Source organism: Nycticebus coucang, chromosome 22 (assembly GCF_027406575.1).
Source record: "Nycticebus coucang isolate mNycCou1 chromosome 22, mNycCou1.pri, whole genome shotgun sequence".
NCBI lineage: Eukaryota > Metazoa > Chordata > Mammalia > Primates > Lorisidae > Nycticebus > Nycticebus coucang.
The window spans coordinates 17,080,167-17,099,690 of record NC_069801.1 but is presented as its reverse complement, the minus strand read 5'-3'; the positions used below and the strand labels follow the sequence as shown (position 1 = coordinate 17,099,690).

At 51.5% G+C, this 19,524-nt stretch overlaps 1 protein-coding gene across 2 annotated transcripts in view; it reads right to left on the bottom strand.

Annotated features, from left to right (window-relative positions):
• Positions 1-19,524, bottom strand: part of EPHB2 (EPH receptor B2) — a 184,575-nt gene that overhangs the window by 110,271 nt on the left and 54,780 nt on the right. For both annotated transcript variants that reach the window (XM_053577033.1, XM_053577034.1), the window contains exons 2-3: positions 10,589-10,653; positions 6,676-7,360 (exon numbers count right to left, since the gene is read on the bottom strand). In XM_053577033.1, coding sequence (XP_053433008.1) covers positions 6,676-7,360; positions 10,589-10,653 — 750 coding nt within the window. The remainder of the gene's footprint in view (positions 1-6,675; positions 7,361-10,588; positions 10,654-19,524) is intronic.

Below are 19,524 nucleotides of genomic sequence, written 5' to 3'. Positions count from 1 at the left end.
TGGGAGTCTGGGACAGAGGAAGAGACTCAGGCAGGTCTCAGTTCAAGCTTCTTACCTGCTGTGCATCCTAGGGCAACTCCCTTGCCCTCTCTGGGCCTCAGTTGCTCTGTGAGGTGCTCTCAAAGTTTGTACCTAGAGGCTTGCATGGGGAGCAGGGAGAAGCAGCAGTGAGGGGGGCTGAGGACAAAGGGCCCCTGGGGTGCAGGTGCCCCAACAGCATGGGGCGTAGGCCAGAGCAGGCCAGTGGGGTCTGAGCCAGCTGCCACAGAGCAATGAAAATCTCTTAACCACACAGAATTGTTAACAGCTCCCAAATCCTGTTGTACCACAGGCTTAGAAAGGCTTAAACTGTTAAATGCATAAACTTCCTCAATAAACGGGCCTCTCTTGCCAGATACTGAAGCCCAGCCAGATAAAAAGGCAGTGGCTGGAGGGAGGGGAACTTCTCCAGCTGTTTATGGTCCTGTTGGAACGTTCTGGAGGCAGCTTGCCACCCAAACCCGTCAAACCGGCATTTTGAGGGTCAGGATGAGCCTGTCTGGGGCTGTGAGAGGACAACACGGGGCTCCAGGGTCAGGTGGTCTGGGTTCAGATCCTGCGCCTTCCTCTCTTTGTCACCTTGTGGAAGCTGCTTAACCTCTCCGAGCCTCAGTTTTCTCTTCTGTAAAATGGGGATGACCTTACCTAAACCTACAGGGTGACTGAGGGTCAGGGTGACTACACGCGCAGAAGGAATGAGAAATAGGAGGCACCAAAGAGATCTGCCTCTGCCACATAAGAGGGATGGGATGTCAGCCTGGGCCTCAGTTTCCTAATCTGATGGGAGGATTCAAAGTAACTGAGCAGAAAGGGCCCGCATGAGATAAGCATTTGGTAGCTGCTGTATGGGACGAATGAGGGATTTTTGTCTCCGGCTATAGGTCAGCCAAGCCTGGGGATGTTCCTTCCCTGAGGCCTGTGCCCCCTTGACATGAGAAGAGGCCTACGGGGGCTTCCTCCCACTGGGACTGTGCTCCACCTGTCCTGCCTCACATCTCTTGATAGGAAAGCAACTCATCCTTCAAAGCTCAGCCATGGACCTCCCTCCTCCCTTGAGAAGCCCCCCTGGTTGCTCCAGAAGTGCCATCCCTGCCCTCCAATCCTTGAAGTCAGTCAAACTCCTCTCAATCCAACCACCCAGGGCTCCTCAGTCATCCAGAGGAGGGCAGGGCAGGGTTTCATGTCCCCATTTCTCAGGTAAGGAAATTGAAACCCTTTCCATCACCCCCCTGCTGGGCCCTCTCCACAGATGCTGTGAGCTGGAGGCTCAGTAGCCAGGTGGACAAAACATGAACCTCAGGTGTAAAAGGGAGAGAACATTCTGGCATCAGCCCACTCCAGGTCAATATGTTGTTTTGGCAAGTTGGAGAAAGCAAGGCTTAAATTCTGGCTTACCACTCAGTGGCTGTGTGGTCTGGGGCAACTTGATTACCCTCTCTTGATCTCAGTCTCATCATTTGTAAAATGGAGCTAATAATATCAATAGAAGATTCAGTAAGATAATGGCACAGCACACTGGGCACACAGGTGGCACCTTTCACCTCCCCATCTCACCTCCCCAGGCCTCTAAGGACTCAGCATCTGCCTCCCTCAACCATTGACAAAAGTGGAATTGAAAGGAAGTCCCTACCACCCTTTTCCCTTGGCCAAGAACACCTCTCCTCTGCTTCTGCCTGGGCTACTGCAAACTGTCTAGGGGTAAGGCAGAGGGGAGGGTTTAAAAAAAAAAAAAATCCAAATCATTTTGGACAGACTTTACTTCTAGACTGATTTTCCTTTCTGTCCTTGGTTCTTCCCATCCTCCAAAGCCCTAGGAAGATGGCTCCTCCTCCAGGAAGTCTCCCAGTCCTCTCCCCACTTCCTCCTACGTGCCCCAAGGTTGCAGTTATGGATGGAGCTGTCTCCTCCACCCTGGACTGAATCTCCAGGGAAAGCAAGAAGGGCCTTCATCATCTAGGCAGCACTCATACCTAGCCTAGGAACATAGCAGGTGCCTAGGGAGTGTTATCTGAAAAATGAATGAGCTGTTCAGGAGCCAAAATTATACAGTATTTCCTGCCCAGACTACCAGAAATATGAAGAGCAGAAAGAATCATCTCCCACCCCGATATCAGATCTTTCCACTTAGCTGACTCAGAGAGGACAGAGGGCTAGGGGACCCCTGCACTTCCCAGGGGTACCCACTCTGGCCACCTCTGGGCCCTGGCACCTCCTCCTCACTTGGCTAACTCTTGCCCTTCACTCAGTTCCTCTCAGTGTCCCCTCTCTGAGCTACCTTCTGACCACTGTGTCCCCAAATGGGCTGGGGTCTCTGTCTGCTTCTACAGCCCCCTCCTGATGCTCTGCTTTCCTCAGCATCACAGCAGTCCCCCTGCACCTCCACTGCCCAAAGATGTGTCTGCCAACATCTCTGGACTGGGTGGCTCTTGAGGGCAGGGGCCATGGTTGAGCTTTCCTAGGACCCCTAAATGCTGGGGACATAAAAGGCACTCAGTATGTGTTTGCTTCCTGGTCCTCTACAAAGACAACACTCACCCCTCCAAGAAGCAGAAAAAGCAAAGGCTGGTGTTCAGTGGATGTTTGATGGATGGGCATGTCGTAGATGGATGGATGGATGGTTAGGTGGACCAATGGATGGATACAAAAGGAGAAGTGAGGGAGGGTACAGAACTTTTCCAGCTTTTAAGAGCAAAGACCTGGTAGTTTAAGTGCATTGGCCAGGGTCCCCAACTAATTCCCTTCCCAAAAGGTTACCTTGTGTGGTCTCAGCTCTGGTTTGAGTCTAGGGGTCTGTTATCCTCCCAACTGGGTATCTCTTCCCTGCCCTTGAAGAGAAGTAGCAGAACTTTCTGGGTGGGGGTCTGAGCCTTCCCACCACCCAGTATTCCAACCCTCACACCCTTTCCAGCCAGCAAACTCCACCAGCTGCACCTTCCTCCCCTCCCCCAGGATCGGCCACAATCACCCCTGCAGACTCCCTCAGACACATCTGGGCCACTGCTCTAGTGTTGAAAAAGCCTGGAGCTGAAAGCAGGGTGGGAGGGAGGTCATCCGGTGGCCCAGGATCCAACTCTGAGAGCCCAAAGAGGACCCCTGGCTAGGGAAGCACAGGATTCCGGGAGTAAAGCAGAAAATAAAGCCACAGGCGTAATACCCCATGCTGGTGAGCATGTAGGGAAACAGGCACTCTCAGAGACTGCTGCCAGGAAGGTAACTCAGCCCAACCTTTCTGGAGCATAATTTGGCAATATGTATCAAAAGCTCTAAAAAAAGTACATGCCCTTTAGCCCCACAATTCCACGCCTGGAAATATATCCTATGCAAATATCCGCAGCAGCGCAAAAAGAGAAACAGCGAGGATCACCCCAGCATTTGTTTAAGACAGTGAAATACTGCGAGCAATCTGCCTGTCGACCAATAGAAGACTGGAAAATAAACTGTGGTACATTTATACTAAGGAATTCTAAGAGCCTCCCAAAATGATGTTGTACTTCTAACATGACATGTAAAGATGTCCATGAAATATTAAGTCAAAAATCCTCAAGTATTTTAAGTAGGAATCCATCTTTTTCTTAAAAATAAATCAATATGTGTAAATAACACAAAAATATACCTGGAAGGATTTACACCAGTTTGTTAACTGTGCTTATCTCTGGCTGATGGGATTATGGGTGATTTTAATATTTTCCCTTTTGCTTATCAGTAATTTCTAAAGATCCTATAAATAATGTGCATTGCTTTTGTGACAGGAAAAGTTAGCTTTTCCTCAAAATAAAAAGCTTACCCAGAAGAAAAAAACCAAAAACAAAAAACCACTATCCACAGGCAAAGCCAGTGTTCATAAAAGTCCTTATTCTTATTTTTATAACACTCTTCTAGGTATTTTCTTATTTACTCTGCACAAGAGCCTTTCTGTTTATCCTGGTTTGCAGATGAGAAAACAAAGGTTGGGAGAGGGTCAATTGCTTGTCCAAGGTCACACAGCTAGTGGGAGGTGGAGTTGGAGTTTGAAACCAGGTTTCTCAAAAGCCAAGGCCAAGGAGAGGCCATGGTCAGGGAGAGAGCAGGCTGGGGGCTGCACAGCAGGGCAGGGTGGACCAGAGGGAGAGACTGGGAGGAGAAGCCCAGCAGCTGGGAACCAGGGAGTCTGAACTGGAGCCAGTGAATCAACATGTGCGTGCAACCACCCCACGCTGGCGAGCAGCCCCTCTCCCCATCCAAGCTAAATATTAAAAATCTCATTACGCCCCGACAGCACCGCAGTGATCGTGCTCACTGTGGAACCGCCTCCAGATCTCTTACAGATGCAGGCTGGCTATTGGGAGGGAGGAGGGCCCCCAAAGGCAGCTAGGCTGGGGTTCCCACAGGGCAAGAGGAAGGAGGGAAGGAAAGACCAAGGGAAGTAGGGATCCAGAGACAGACAGGCTTGGGGAAACTGAGGCAAGGGGCACATAGACATTCAAACCTATAAAGAGCTGGAAAGACAGAAATGGGCTTGGACCCTTGGGTGGGAGTAGCTGTTGCAGAGAAGGAATTCCAGGGACACTTCCTGCCACCCCAGCAGACTTACAGCTGGGAACTATGGAGATTGGGGTTTGAGGTGGGGGAAGCGTCCAGCGCTCTTCTCAGGGAAGTCCCAGGGGACTTCTGGCAGCTGCAGTGAATAGTGAGTAGGTGAAGGAATAGGGAAAGTAACATCCTGGCCCCTGCACCCAGCAAAGCACCAGCCACCCATCAAAGGCGTCCTGACCTACAATTCCCTTTCTCCCTCCTTTCACTTATTCAAATCCTACTCACTCTTCATTCAAATTCCATTTCCTCCTGAAGCTTTGGAGACACCTGGTTAAAAAAGATATCTTCTGGCCAGGTGCAATGGTTCACGCCTGCAATCCTAGCACTACGGGAGGCCAAGACGGGTGGACTGCTTGAGCTCAGGAGTTCAAGTTCAAGACCAGCCTGAGCAGCGGAGACCCTGTCTCTAAAAGATAGGTAGGCATTGTGGTGGGGGCTTGTAGTCCCAGCTACTTGGGAGGCTAAGGCAAGAGAATCACTTGAGTCCAAGTGTTTAAGTTTGCTGTGAGCTATGACACCACAGCACTCTACTGAGGGCAACAAAGTGAGACTGTCTCAAAAAAAAAAAAAAGAAAAAGATGTCTTCTTCCTTATGTTCTCGAAGTGCTCTGCCTCATCTCTGCCTTGTTTTTGTTCTCATGTGTCTGAGTCCCCTGCTCACCCAGGAGCCACTTGAGGCCAAATCCTGAATGTCCAGGTTTCCTGGGTACCCTCAAGCCCATAAGCTCACATGACACCTCTTCCAAGAAGCCCTTCCGAAAGTAGGTCCTCTTTTTGATCTCTATTTTTGTACCTTTCCCCTGCTTTACTCATCACAGCCTGCAACTAGTTTATTTATTAATATTTGTTCATTAACTTTTTTCTCCCTCCCCTATCTACGCACAAACTCTGGGAGGGAGATGAATGTGTCTGCTTTGTTCATTTCTGAATTCTCCAGCACTGGGTTAGTGCCTGGCTTACAGTAGGTACTCAATACATGCTTGGTGAATGAGTGCTTCCCCAGGTCCCTCCCCTCTCCCACTGTGCCCTGCACACAGTAGGCACCAGAGGAACTTGGTCAAAGTGAGTCAGTTTAGTCATAGGTTCATAGGCCACTTACTTCATCAGGAACTAGCAAGCCTTTGTTCACCACCAGCGCCCAGCCCTGGGATGGTGGCCACTCCCCATGAGGCCCCCTATTCCCTGTGTGCCAAGAAGACTTTGTCCAGCCTTATTGTCTCTGATTTATATAAACAAAGCAATGGATTCTTTTCCTATCACATTATATCTCAATATTAAATGGATCTTTTCAAACCACACCCTCTTAGAGATTCTGCTAATGTTCCCCACCCTCTTAGCATAGATGCTCCCTGGGGTGGTGCTGGGGCTGGGCCATGGTCATCCCTTTCCATATCTGCTAATGGTCCTGTTACAGAATCATCAGGGCTGCTTGTTTAAAAATACTGATCCTTGGCCACACCACCAGACCTGGGGGACAGGATGGAGACAGACCCAGGAGTCTACATTTTAGCCAATTTGCCAGGTGATTCTGATCCACAGTAAAGGCTGAGGATCCCTAAGCCAGGGGAGGAGAAAGCACCCGGCCAACCACTCAGATGTGAGCTGTAATCTCCATTCCTACATGTCCCAGGCTGACAGGGCCAGTGCCTGTGGGGCTTGGCTAGAGCAACCCCAACATCTGGGTGGCTGTCACACACCCCACAGCAGCAGTTAGTGTCCTTCTGGGCTCCCTGAGCTCATTAATCACACCCTGACTGGCTCCTATCCACAACCATGGCTGGCTGAGGAGGGCCTGGGCCACGAGTGGGCTGTCAGTTCTGAGGGAAGATGGGAACTAAATAAAGAGGCAGGGTTGGGCACACCCCACCCAGTTAAGTGTTATCTATCTGCCACCTTTCAAGAAACAGAACAATGGTTGCAGGTTTGGAAACCCTGGGCCTGGAGTGCCTCACGGTCAGCTCCAGGCCTTTGCCCTTGCCAGCCTGAGCTCCAGCTACCAGGCTCCAGTCTGCAGCCAAGACCACCATGCATTTACCGGGGCACCTGCCCCACTGTGGCCCTTACCTCGGCAGATGGTGCCATTCTCCACGGCTTCAAACCCCGCTTTGCACATGCAACGCCCAATGGGCACCAGCCACTCGCCGTCCCCATTACAGTAGAGCTTGATGGGTACATCCACTTCTTCAGCATTGGTGATGCAGCTGCCCCGGGCAGCCACCAGCGATGTGCTCTCAGCCCCTGACAGCGTCTCCTGGAAGATGGCGCCATTCTGGATGATGCGGGGGCACTTACGGTAGAAAACACGCACAGCGATGAGGGACATGCAGCCACCATAGTCCTGGAAGGCCAGGTAGAAGCCACTGCGGGACACGGGTCCGAAGCTCCGCACCTCAGTGTTGATTTTCATGACCCGGCCCCCCAGGTCCACCTGGGAGAAGCTCTCGTCCGCCGCAATGGTATCCACCTTCACCCACGGATTCTCCATCCAGTTGGGGAAGGTCTTGGTGGCCGAGTCATAGTCAGCCTCATAGTAATAGAGGTTGAAGGTCTCCTTGCAGGAGCCCGGCACGCTGGGGATGCTGCTGCAGTCACGCACCGAGAACTTCATCTCCACGTGGATGCGGTGGGCGCCACGGCGCCGGATGAACTTGGTCCGTAGCCAGTTGTTCTGGCTTGACTCAAACACGTTGCACACCTGGTACGTTCGGATCGTGTTCATGTTCTCATCGTAGCCACTCACCTCTTCCCACTGTGGGTGAAATGCTAGTCAGGTGGGGGAGGCGAGGGCTCAGCCCCAGTAAACACCCTGTCTCAGGGGAAGGCAAAGACTCTGCCTTAGGGAATCCTTTAGTCTGATGACGACGATATCAGAGAATTCCCAATCTGTTGGGGGAAAACATAGCCTTGGCCCAGAGGAATTCCCCAGTTTCTAAGGATAACACCCCAATCTAATGGGAAAGGCACACACCCTATTCTCAGTATACCCTAGTCAGTATGGGAGATACGGGCCTTATTGTCAAGGGTTCACTGGTCTGATAAAGGAGACATTTACCCTGATCCCAGGAAGTTCTACCTGGAAGGGAAATAGGGGGCACCTTGCCCTTAGAGAGCTCCTTTTTATTTTTTTGAGACAGAGTCTCACTCTGTTGTCCTGGGTAGAGTGCCTTGGTGTATAGCTCACAGCAACCTCAAACTCTTGGGCTCAAGCAGTCCTCTTGTCTCAGCCACCTAAATAGCTGCAACTACAGGTGTCTGTAACAACACCCAGCTAGTATTTCTGTTTTTAGTAGGGACCAGGTTTCACTTTGCTCAGACTGGTCTTGAACTTATGAGCTCAGGTGATCCACTTCCCTTGGCTTCCCAGAGTGCTAGGATTATAGGCTTGGACCACCATGACTGGTGTAGGGAGCTCCTTCCGATGAAAGCAGACATAGCTATGTGCCAGGGGTGGGAGTGGGGCTATCAGTCTGAGGGGGAAGTCAAAACCTCTGTCCTCTGGGAACTCCCTGTCTGATGGAGGAAGACAGTCCTTGTCCCCACTGAACTTCTGGGATGAGCGGGAAGGCAGGACCCTTCCCCAGGAGAGCAGCTCTGCTCTGAGGCTTTCTTTTCAGCTGCTCAGATCTCCTGTCTGGTACCTGGAAAGAGACTGCCTACCCTCCCTACCAGGCACAGGTGCTTCAGCTCCCTTACTAGGACACAGCCTGAAGCTCACAAACGCAGCTGAGAGTTGCCCAGCCTCACTGCCGGAAGGGGTTGGGGCTAGACCATGGAGAGTTTGGCTGGGAAGGGTGCAAAGCCCATCCTAACTCCTTAAAGACTCTCAAGGCCAAGCTCATTCCCACTGCTGAGCCTTTGCTCACACTTTTGGGCCTTCCTGGTGCACCCTCTCTTGTCTTCCCTGCAGCAGGCTCTCCAGCGGGCTGCCTGCTCCTGCCACTCACTAACCTTTCCTTGAGCCGCAGGGACCATCTCCCTGGGCAAGTCTCCAGCACGCTCAGCCCTCTGGGTCTGGTCTCAGTGGAACTGAGACCCTGCTGAGGGTAGCCACTCATCCTGTCCTTCTCCTGTATCCCCTTTGGTGTTGGGCTGGCTTCACATGGAGTAGATACAAAGGAGCCCCACAACAGGTCTCCCTTCCCGCCAAGTCAAGCCTGAGGCAGGGTGCCCTAACATAATCTCACTTCTTTGTCACAATTATCATGCATGGTATGTACGGTTATCCCTATTTTATAGGTGAAGGAGTAGGGACCAGAGAAGTGAAGTCACTTGATCCAGGTCACACAGACCCAGACCACTCATGGGCTTGCCCACGCTGCTTTGAAACACAAGGACCCCAACAGTGCCCCAGGAATCCTGCATTGGCGGTCCAGCTCTACCAACTTGATGCACGGCCTCAGGCAAGTCACTTTCCCTTTCTGGGCCTCTATTTCTCCAAATGCCAAATGTGACCATGAGGGGTGGCAAGTAATAGGAGAGGTGTCACCTTCAAGTGGGTATTCTTTGTCCTTTTGACACTCGGATTCTCTGGGCCAAGTCATGTGGGCAGAGTGGAGGCTGTGAGCCTGGGGAGGGTCAGATGCTATAGAGGGCAAGTGTGTATGGGGAAGGCAGGGCTGGAGCTTGTGGGCTCAACCTCTTCTTCAATGGCGACTCGGAACCTCCGTACATTGCGTTAAAAAAAATTTTTTTTGGTGGCACCATGTGACAAAGTCAGCCCCTTGTTACAACTGCTGCTCTTCTTCAGAACTTAATTAGAGCACTTAATTAGAGCACTCTGCCTTTCTCCCCTCTCTCTAATTAACATGCGGAGGCCCTGCAGCCTAAACACCCCAAATAATTGGGACCGGGGCCCTGCAGCCCAGCCTGGCCTCATTACTGGCAGGGTGGGGCTGTGGGCCCAGCCGTCTTCGCAGATGGAAAATTGGTGACAAGAAAGAGCCACAGAAAGAGGCCTGACCCTGGGGCCCTGCCTATTGAGAGCACAGGCCTGGGGGGTGGGGGGAGATGCAGCTCCCTGGGGCAGCAGCTGAGTCCCAGGAGATGAGCTGGGGTGGGGGGAAGGGAAGGGATGGATTATGGAGTCCAGAGACCCTCTCCAGTGACCCGGGGGATGAGAAGTGAATTATTAAAATTGATAACGATGGCGGTAATGATGGTGATAATTATTACAGCTACTCTTTATTGGGAACCCAATCTCTGCCAGGCACTGTGTTAGACACTCTGCAGGAAAACTTCCTAATTGTACTGCGAGGAAGGTATTATTATCACCATTTTATAGATGAGAAGACTAAAGGTCAGAGAGATTAAGGGACTGACCCCAAACCACACAGCTGGTGAGTGGCCAAGCTGAGACAGAATTGCAGGAGTCTCTGGCCCCACAGCCTGTATGCAGGTGCTGAGCCGGTTGTTGTGGGAAGAAAGAGGGATCTCAAATTGTGCCCAGTCTTGCTGTCACGGAGGTCACAGCACAGACATAGGCTCAGACTACCCCTCCCAAGAAGTATGATGGTAAGAGCCTCATGTGTTATGGGGACACAAAAAGGGGACAGAGAGGACTTGGTCACAGCCCTGGATATAAACTTGAGCCCTATTACTTACTATCTATAGAGCCCCGGACAGGTGGCCATACCTCTTGGAGCTTCAGTTTCCTCATCTGTAAAATGGAGGCAATTCCTTTCTGTGGAAGTGGGGAGGATGTGTACAAAGGTGCTTAACACAGAACAGGGACTCAGGAATGACAGTTCAGTTTCCTCCTCTAAAATAGGGTAGTGTGAGTACCTGCTTCTCCTTCTCTCCCTGAGGGTTGGAAGGGTTGAAAGCACCCAGCGTGTGGTCACCATAGCTGGTGGTCACCATAGCTGGTGCTCCACTATGGCAGGGGATTGAAAGGGTGGGGCAGTGGCTGGCCTGGAATGTGAGGGAGACACTCAGTCCCTGCAGCAAAGCCCAAGGGACCTGGGGACCACTGACTCACCCCTGATGGAGGATGCACCATCCAGCCCAGCTCAGCCGTCGCTGTCGTGGAGTCCATTAGGGTTTCTGTGGGGAAAGCAAAGAGTCACTGCCCGCCCTGCCTTTCTGTGCTGTAAGACCCCACCCCTCCAGGGCCTTCTCTACAGAGCTCCGCCTACTTCCATTGCCCTAAGCAATCATCTGGCTCTTAATTCTTCGGACGTCCTCACTTTAGACCCCACCTCTCCACCCCATAACCCCGCCTACTCTCACAGCCTAGCCAATCAACTGATCTCCATTCCCCCAGGCCCCACCCCTCCAGGGAACTCCGGCCTTTCTGTCAAGTTCAGGCCCCTCTCCACAGCCAATCCCGTCCCATTAACCTAGGAAGGGGACTCACTCACATCCAGCAAACCTGGGGTCTACTGATGAGTTTCAGAGAATCCACTAAACCCCAGCTATTTTACATACAAACTTTGGGTATCTGTTTGCTTTTCAGCTTGTGTCAAATTCTGAAAAATTGGAATGTGGGCCTTCTGCCCCAGTTGAGCCCTCTGAGATACCCCTTCTCTTCTCCTTTCTCCAGGAACGTGGAGTCCTCCATTGTGTCTCTGCCCTTGGGCCCTGCCCCCAAGGCTCGCCAACTCTGCCTCCAGAATAAGACCCACAGGTGGCAGGTGTTGAGGGCAAGCACTGTGGCCGCTGGTGGCCAGTTGGCACATGATTTCTGGGGAGCCAGTAGACTCAGATCAGCTTCTGAACCAGGGCCCCCCTTGCCTTCCCTCATCCCAGCAGCTGGAGGGAAGGAGACACATGGCCTAGAGGGAAGGGCCCCTCGGGCTCTAGAGATTCCCCATTCACCCAGGACCCCCGTCCTCCATTTCCTGCCACCAGGGAAAGCCCGAGGGACCTGGGGCTTCAGGCAAAACGCTTTTTGGATGTTATAATAATACACTGAATGGATTTAAATCAATCCTTTTCTAGCATTCATTCAATAAATACATCCTGTTGTTCATGTGTACCAGGCACTGTGCTGGGTACCCTAAGAGACAAAATGGTAAACAGCAAGGCTCTATTATGGAGCAGTGAACAGTCTGATAGAGGAGGTGTGAATGCAAATAGCTATGAGAGAGTAGGTACCTAGAGAGTTGCAATGGGATCTTCTATACCAGCGGTTCTCAACCTGTGGGTCGCGTCCCCTTTGTTCCATTTGTAACAAAGAGGCAATCAGGAAGGTTGAGAACCACTGTTCTATACCAACCTGCTCAGCAAGAGTGGATGAGAGGCTCACTACTATGCTCTAAGTCTGTGCCCAGGGCAGACATTGCTAATTGATCCCCACGCTCTGTGGCCTCAAAATGCTTTTCACCACAGTGTTTCAGGAAATGAACACTGCCCATTTGAGTGTGATGCTGCCCTGGTCCACTCCAACTGCCTCATTTTGGAGACAGGGTAACTGAAGCACAGGAAGGGAAAGGAACTTCCTAAAGATCACATAGGAGAAAGTAGCAGACTGGGAAGGATGAGTAGGTCCTGTCTCCTGTCCTATAAACTTCTGGGCACTTGAAACAATTAGCTTGATGATCTGGGCTGGATGTACTAGGGCCAGGAGATTAGGTGCAGTGTACCCAGTGTCAAGGCCACTGAGAAGGTGCAAACAGTAGGTAACAAGCGCTTGAACTATGCCAGGGGTGGTGGAGATCAGAGGTGACTGCAGTCAGACACATGAGGGTGCAGGAGCATCCCCATAACTGCCTATGGCTTCTGTTTATGGTCACTGTGTCCCTTTGCACTGGGGGCCAGTGAAGGGAGGGGACATGAGGTGGGGGTGCCAGGGATAGTCGAGCCAGTGCCAAGGGCATCTTTTTGATGGCAAATTGGAGGGAAGTCCTATTATGCTGCGTTGGAGCTGAAAAAAAGGGTTCCTTTTCACACTCCGAATGCTACAGATTTTTCTTCCTGGAGAGAACAAGGGCTGAACTTTTAACCTGTTTTCTCTCATCGGCCTCAGCCAGAGACGCGCCAAGTCGGGCTCTCTGCCTGGGCCAGAGGAACAGCTGCTGGGAGCTGTTCAAACAAGGGAGAGGAGAGACTGTGCTTGGGACCAGAAAGGGGTCGGGTGGGGGAGGCCAGCCCGCCAAGCAGGTGGCCCCACCCCTTGGCTAGATTTCTGGGCTGACCCAGAGGCTAAGCACTAGAGGATTCCACAGCCAGGAGAAGGAGGGGCTGGGAACTGACATCCTCATTGTACAATGGAAACAGGTCCAGAGAGGGCAAATGACTTGCCAAAAGTCACACACTTACCCTGGGCTCCCAAGAAGCTCAGGCCAGGGAGTTCCATTATCCCCCTGTGCCTTCTACCACTCCTGGCCCAAAACATGCTGGGGGAGGGTATCAGAAAGACTGAAATGGGCCAGCTGTTTCACAGACAAGAAGGGACTAAGAGGGAATGGGAAGTTTGCAGTCTGCTTAGGGAGGAGGTGGGATGGCAGGTACCTCCTTTGTTCCCTTGTCCTGGCTTTGCCTCTAAGTCTGGCTCTGTGAAAGCTGTCACCCATGCGGGTTGGCAGGAAGCAGCATATGGGTGCTGTTCTCCCCTCAAATCCTTCTTGGTCTTTTGTTTTTCAAATATATTTTTTTGGATATGGGGTCTTGCTATGCTGCCCAGGTGGGTCTCCAACTGCTGGCCTCAAACTATCCTCCTGCCTCAGCCTCCCAAGGTGCTGGGATCATAAGTCATCATGCTCAGCCCTGCTTTTCAGTGTTGACACTTCCCTCTACCTCTGCATGAAAGTCAGATAAACAGAGCAGAGAGACTTGGGGTCTGGAGACTTGGGGAGACAGCTAGATTCTCATACTGGTTCTGTCACTTCCTTGCCTGGTAACCTTGGACCTTTCTAAGCCTCAGTTTCCTCACCTAGAAAGCGGCCAAAATACCTTTGGAGTGTGGACATGAGAAATACAGGAAGGGGAAGTGCATTAGTTGATGCCCAGCACAGCAGACCCTTACTAAGCGGCGGATACTATTTTTAGATGGAGGGTGGTGCTTTTTGGCCAGCCCAGTGCCTGCACACACACTACATCCTTTGGGCTCATTAGACCTTTGGAAGGGAAGGCAGGTCCAAGAATCTCCAGCTTAGTCTGCCTGGCCTCCCTCACACCCCACATGGCGTCTGCCAACATCTGACAAACATCAGCCTCTTGCTTGATGGCCAACAGCCTCCAAGGAGCCCTTCCCAGTCCATCTGACGCTGCTTTCCTGGGATGTCCTGAGTTTACTCTTTCCTCCTCTCAAACTAAGAACAAAAGCTAACTGCTGGGGAATCTGGTTAAACTTCTTAGGCGGTGCCCGTGGCTCAGTGAGTAGGGCGCTGGCCCCATATGCCGAGGGTGGCAGGTTCAAACCCAGCCCCAGCCAAACTGCAACAAAAAAATAGCCGGGCGTTGTGGTGGGCGCCTGTAGTCCCAGCTGCTTGGGAGGCTGAGGCAAGAGAATCGCGTAAGCCCAAGAGTTAGATGTTGCTGTGAGTCCTGTGACGTCATGGCACTCTACCCGAGGATGGTACAGTGAGACTCTGTCTCTACAAAAAAAATAAATAAATAAACTTCTTGCCTCAGGAATGTAGATGGGTTTGGGAAGCCACACTCCATCTCTACCACAGCACTTCTTTCCTTCTCCCCAAAGATTCCAGACATCTCCCCTTTACTCCCCAAATCTACAAAGGGTGAGAACACATGTCCACTGAGACCCTGTTAGGAGCCAGAAACTCTCACCAACATTCTCAGAAGTAGTTGATACTGTTCCATTTCACAGATGGGAAAACTGAGGCTTCCAATGGCTCAAGAACTTGCCTGGGGTTACATATCTACTCCACCTGCAAGCTGAGCCCCAGTTGCACAGACTGCGTGGCGCTCTGTCTCACCCCTATACCCCACACATCCTGTTCCTTCTCACCTTCTCCCCTCTATTTTTACCTGCCGCTAATATCCCTTGTCCCTGAAGTCTCAACTCAGGTCACCTCCTCTAGAAAGTCTTCCTGAATCCACACTGCTCCTTAGCTTGGCAGCCACTGGTGTTTTAAGATGTGTCAGTGCTTGCAGATGTCCTGGGTGGTAACTGCCCATTTTCTATCCTCTCCCATGGGCCTGTAGTCCCCTAACGGGGAGATATTTGTACTTTAAGACCCAGTGCAGGGCTTGGCACAGAGTAGGCCCCCTTCTGCCACCTGTCCGTCTTGGACGCGCACGCCAATGTCTGCCCCATCAGCATTGCCCAGCCTTGAGCCTTTCGTGCAGACAGCATTTATGACTTTAGCCATTTTCACCTATAGCTGCACAATTATTTAGTTACTATTTTTCTTCCAATTGACTCTTTTCTTTCTTCAGTACATTTTAAAGAGAAAGAAGTAATCATTATTATAAATGGAAAACCAATATAACTTGCCATAAAAAGAAGGAAAATCAACACAGACTATTGCAATTAAAAATGTTCATCTGCAAACTACTACCAAACATCATTTTGCTTTCCATGTTTTCGGGGCCACTGGGCTGCATCGAGCTGCCTCTGAAGTGCTAGAAATGTCCCCATCCCTATTCCCATTGTGACAGTGACAATCCTTTGTGCAGGGGAAGCTGCTGTCACTGTACACAGATAATTAATCACCACATGCTGTGACAAGGACCACACTAGGGATGTGCATGGTGTATTGAGGGGTCATAGGAACTGGGTATAGAAGGAGGGGAAGGAAATGTCAAATCTAGAGATGGCTTCCCGGAGGAAGTGATACTCGAATGGAGGCTTTGAAGGGAGTCAGCTGAGTGGGAAGAGTGTGCTAGGCAGAGGGGATGGCAGAGTTTTCGAAAAGGCAGGGAGGTAAGCTGAGCGGGGAGGGGGGGAGGTTGTGAGACTCCAGTGGTGGGTGAAGGGTGGAGCTGGGAAAGGTGGGAGCTGAGAGCTGAGTCTGCAAAGGTCAGTGGGGGCTGCCTGTTACAAGGTCAGCTGCCCCCTGAGGCTCCTCTGCTGGGACGTGCCATAGCCTGCATCCTTGCCAGCCTTGCTGGTGTTACCTGTCCCCAACCCCACCCACTCTGCCATTTCACTTCCCCCGGCTCTCCCCAACCCCTATTGAAATGTTAATTCTCAGGCCTTGACTGCTCTAATCCTAACAGATACATGAGGAAAGAGAGGCTGCATAGATTTTTAGCATCCAGACAATGCGGCCACCAGCCCAAAGAGCCTTCCTTAGTGGGAAAACAGGGATCTGGGCCATGGGAGCAACTTCAATCTTAGCCCTACGGTGCCCACACCCCCTCGCCTTCCTGGAGACTGCACAGAAGAAAGCAATCAGGAGGCCCTGATTGTACAAGCTGGGGAGGCCCAACGGCCCCTCCGGCTACGTGTGAATGAGCAGTGTGCATTTCAGAAATATTTGAGCTTAAAGGAGAGACACACTGAAGTCGTTAGCGTTAGGCCGATAGGAGGTGGTTGTGCGAGGGCCCCTTGCTCTCAGGCTGGGGTGGGTGGTTGCACCCTGCTCCCCAATCTACCCCTGGCAAGCTCTGCCTGACCCCCACATGGGGCATAATTTTCTAGGGCCACAATTCTTTAGAACCACAGGCACAATTTGTCTGCACTAATGACACTACAGGAGAGTTCCAAAGCCATGAAGAAGAAATTTTCCTTAAGTGCCTGTTTGTGCCAAGCATTGGCTAGAGCACTCTAAATGCCATTTCTGGCTCATGACATTACGGGGAGCATACTGTTATTAACCCCATTTTACAAATAAAGAAATTGAGGTCAGAGAGGGGAAGTAACCTGCACAAGGGCACACGGGCACGGCTAGGAATTGAACTCATACCTGTCATTTCCACATCTGTGTTAGTTTTAAGATGCCATGGCCTTGAAAGTCAGACAACACAAAACAAAACAAAACAAATCATCAGGGTTTGTGTGTGTGTTTATTCTCTCCCTCTGTGTGGGCCTGTGTGAAGAAAGGAGGGGAAAGAAGAGAAGGTGGCAGGGGAATGGGGCACAGACTGTCCAGGCCAGAACCTTGGCTCTGGCAGTCTCTAACTGTGTGACTATAGGCAAGCTAGGTTGCCTCTCAGGGCCTCAGTTTCTGCATCTGCAAAATGGGTCATTGTGAGAATTAAATGACTTCACGTTGGTGAGTCCTGTTGATCCAACGCCTCCCAGGGTCCGTGACTGCCTTGTTTACCACTGTCCCCTCTGCACTGAGAACTGAACCTGGCACATAGGCCACATGGCAGCTGGGTGACATTTCTAAAGCCCGTGTCTAATCATGTCTGTACAGACCTTAATACGTCTCAGAGCTTCTATTGCCTGAGAATGAAGTCCTATCTCCTCAGCAAGGCATTCAAGGCTACTGCCAACAGGGCTAGCTAATTACCCTCCAGCCACCCTCTTCCTCATCCCTAGTGTCCAGCCCTCCTGAATTTCTTTCTGCTTACAGAAAGCACTATACTTCCTTGAGCCTTGATGACTTGACCCTTCTAGATTTTTCTGCCTGGAACGCCTGGACCTTGCTGCCTTTAGCCTGGCTATATTCTCTTCCAAAATTGAGTTCAAAGTCTCCTTCTTCCTTCTTCCTGGCAGCTATTCTAACATCTCCCGCTCTGGCTGGGTTAAGTAACAAAGTCATGGTCATTCAATGAACATCTCCTTCACCCAATGTGTGCCAGGCCATGTGCCAGGCACTGGGAACACAGAGACGGATCAGCGGCTCCTTCCTTCAAGGCGCTCTCAGACCAGTGCCCGACACGTGAACTTACTCCATGGAGAGGCAGAGTGAGACGGCTGGTCCAGGCTGGGAGCCAGGAAACCCAGAGGAAGAAGGGATTAGCTTTGACCAGGAAATGAGGAGAGGCATCTCAGAAGAGGTAGCATTTGAGCTGGGAGAGAGAAGAGAAGCTACATAGAGGGCAGGGCAGAATCAAAGGCAGAGTGGTATGAAATATCGGGGAAGTTTGAGCAATAGGAAAACTGACGACTGACTCTCAGTGGTGGGCGCTGGGCCAAGCCCTGAGCATTCATTATCCCATTTCATTGTTAACTATTTGTGAAGTAAGTACTTTATGATCTTCCTTTACAGATGGAAAAACTAAAGTTTAGAGAGGCTGTTGGAGTTTAGAGAGGTTGTTTCCATGGCCAGGAAGTGGTGGAACTGTGTCTGCCTCAGACCAGAGCCCATGTTCTTAACTACTCCACATGCGAGGATGTCTGCCCCATGTGTTAGGAGCAAAATGCTTCATGGAAGGATATAGTTGCACAGGATGGGGTCGGAAGGTGCTGGGCCTCCAATGTGGGTTTAAGGAGTTTAGATGTTGCCTTAGAAGCAGTAGGGAGCCATGGCGGGTTCCTGAAGCAGGTAGGGACATGGTCTGTCCTGAGAACTGCTAGATTTCAAGCTGGTCTTGGCAGAGGAAATTAAGCTAGAGTTGGGAGCCAGCTGGGGGAAGGGTTGAAGCTGAAGATGAATGGACATCTACGTGCTAGCCACACTGGGGGTCTTTGCCCCCAGAATGGCCAAGAACCCACAGCCCAAGGCAGGAAATCAGCCTGGTATGTGACCCAAGCAGTAGATGCTACTCTGGACCCTTCCCAGTGGTTCCTGCTGCACCCTGTCTGGGGCTAGTGGAGCTGAGGCCTGACCCAGACCATCAAAGGCCAGGAGTCAGAGCACTCTTTCTGTGGTCCAGATTAGAATGCTAAGAAGAGGCATCAGGAGATAAAGTTCAAGACCACTGACAAGGCTGGAAAAGTCACCTTTCTCAGCCCCAGTTTCTTCATCTATAAAACGAGGATGACAAAAATCCTTGTTTGTACCCACAGAGGTATTGAGTGCAGAGTGTTTTTATAACATGCAAGGTTGAGCCACACCGAGGCTGTAGGGAAAATCTCTACAGATTTGTGGAAGCTCACACGGGCAGGTGCTTCAGCAATATCATCTCCATCGCAGAGCAAACTTACAAAGAAACTGAGGCGCAGAGAAATCAAGGTCTCCTGCAAGGCAACATTGCCGTAATGGGCAGGGCAAGGTTTGTCACCTTTAGTCCAATTCTAGAAACCACCTTTCCCATGAAAGGAAGGGAAAAATTGCTGCTTTCATTTATCGGTGCCCTTGAAGCCAGGTCCTGAGCTAAACACTCTGTACAGCCTGGAACACTGGTACTTGTAACCCTTGTACAGATGTGGAAACTGAGCTCAGAGAGGCTCAGAGATCCCCCAAAGTTACACAGTCAGTACGAAGCAGAGCTGGAATTTGAACCCAGATCAGCCTGATATGCCTCCCGGAGGGCTCTCCTTGGAAAATACGATGAGGATGGGAGCCCAGGAGGGCCTTGAGTTCATAGGCCCAAAGCAAGGTGATTTGGGGGTGGTGATGCCAGAAAAACCCTGGGCCAGCCTCTGGGAGGCTGTGGGTTTTCTGAAATGAAGCCTGTAACAGGCAGCTTGTTGTTTCTCTGGCTTGGCCCCCTGCTTGGTCCTCAGGCTCAAGGTAAGGGAACCTGGCTAATGTAAAATCCTTCTGCCGAAGGACTCTCGAAGTCCCCTCCTTGTCCTCCTGCCATTTGGAGGCCCTCCTCTGCCTTGGTTGCCTGCCTTGTGTTTTCTCAGGCCCGGGCAGAGGAGTCCCCATGACGCCGGCTCCTCCATTCTGTCCCCCGCCTGCCCGCCGCTGGCCTGAGCATCTGCCAGCGCCGGCCATCCCGGCTGAAATCCAATCCTCTGGGCCAGCCCGGCTGCTCGCTAACAGCGGGCTGCATTGTGCGGCCAGGGCTTCGGGAGAGTTTGGATTCGCTGCTTGGGGACCCACTTAACCTCTGCAAAGGACAGGATGATGGATGGGGGTCTGGGACGGGGTTGCTGGGGGGTGGGGTGGGCAGTAAATGAACACCAGGGCTTGCTGGGGAAGGAATGGGAGGCAGGGACAGGAA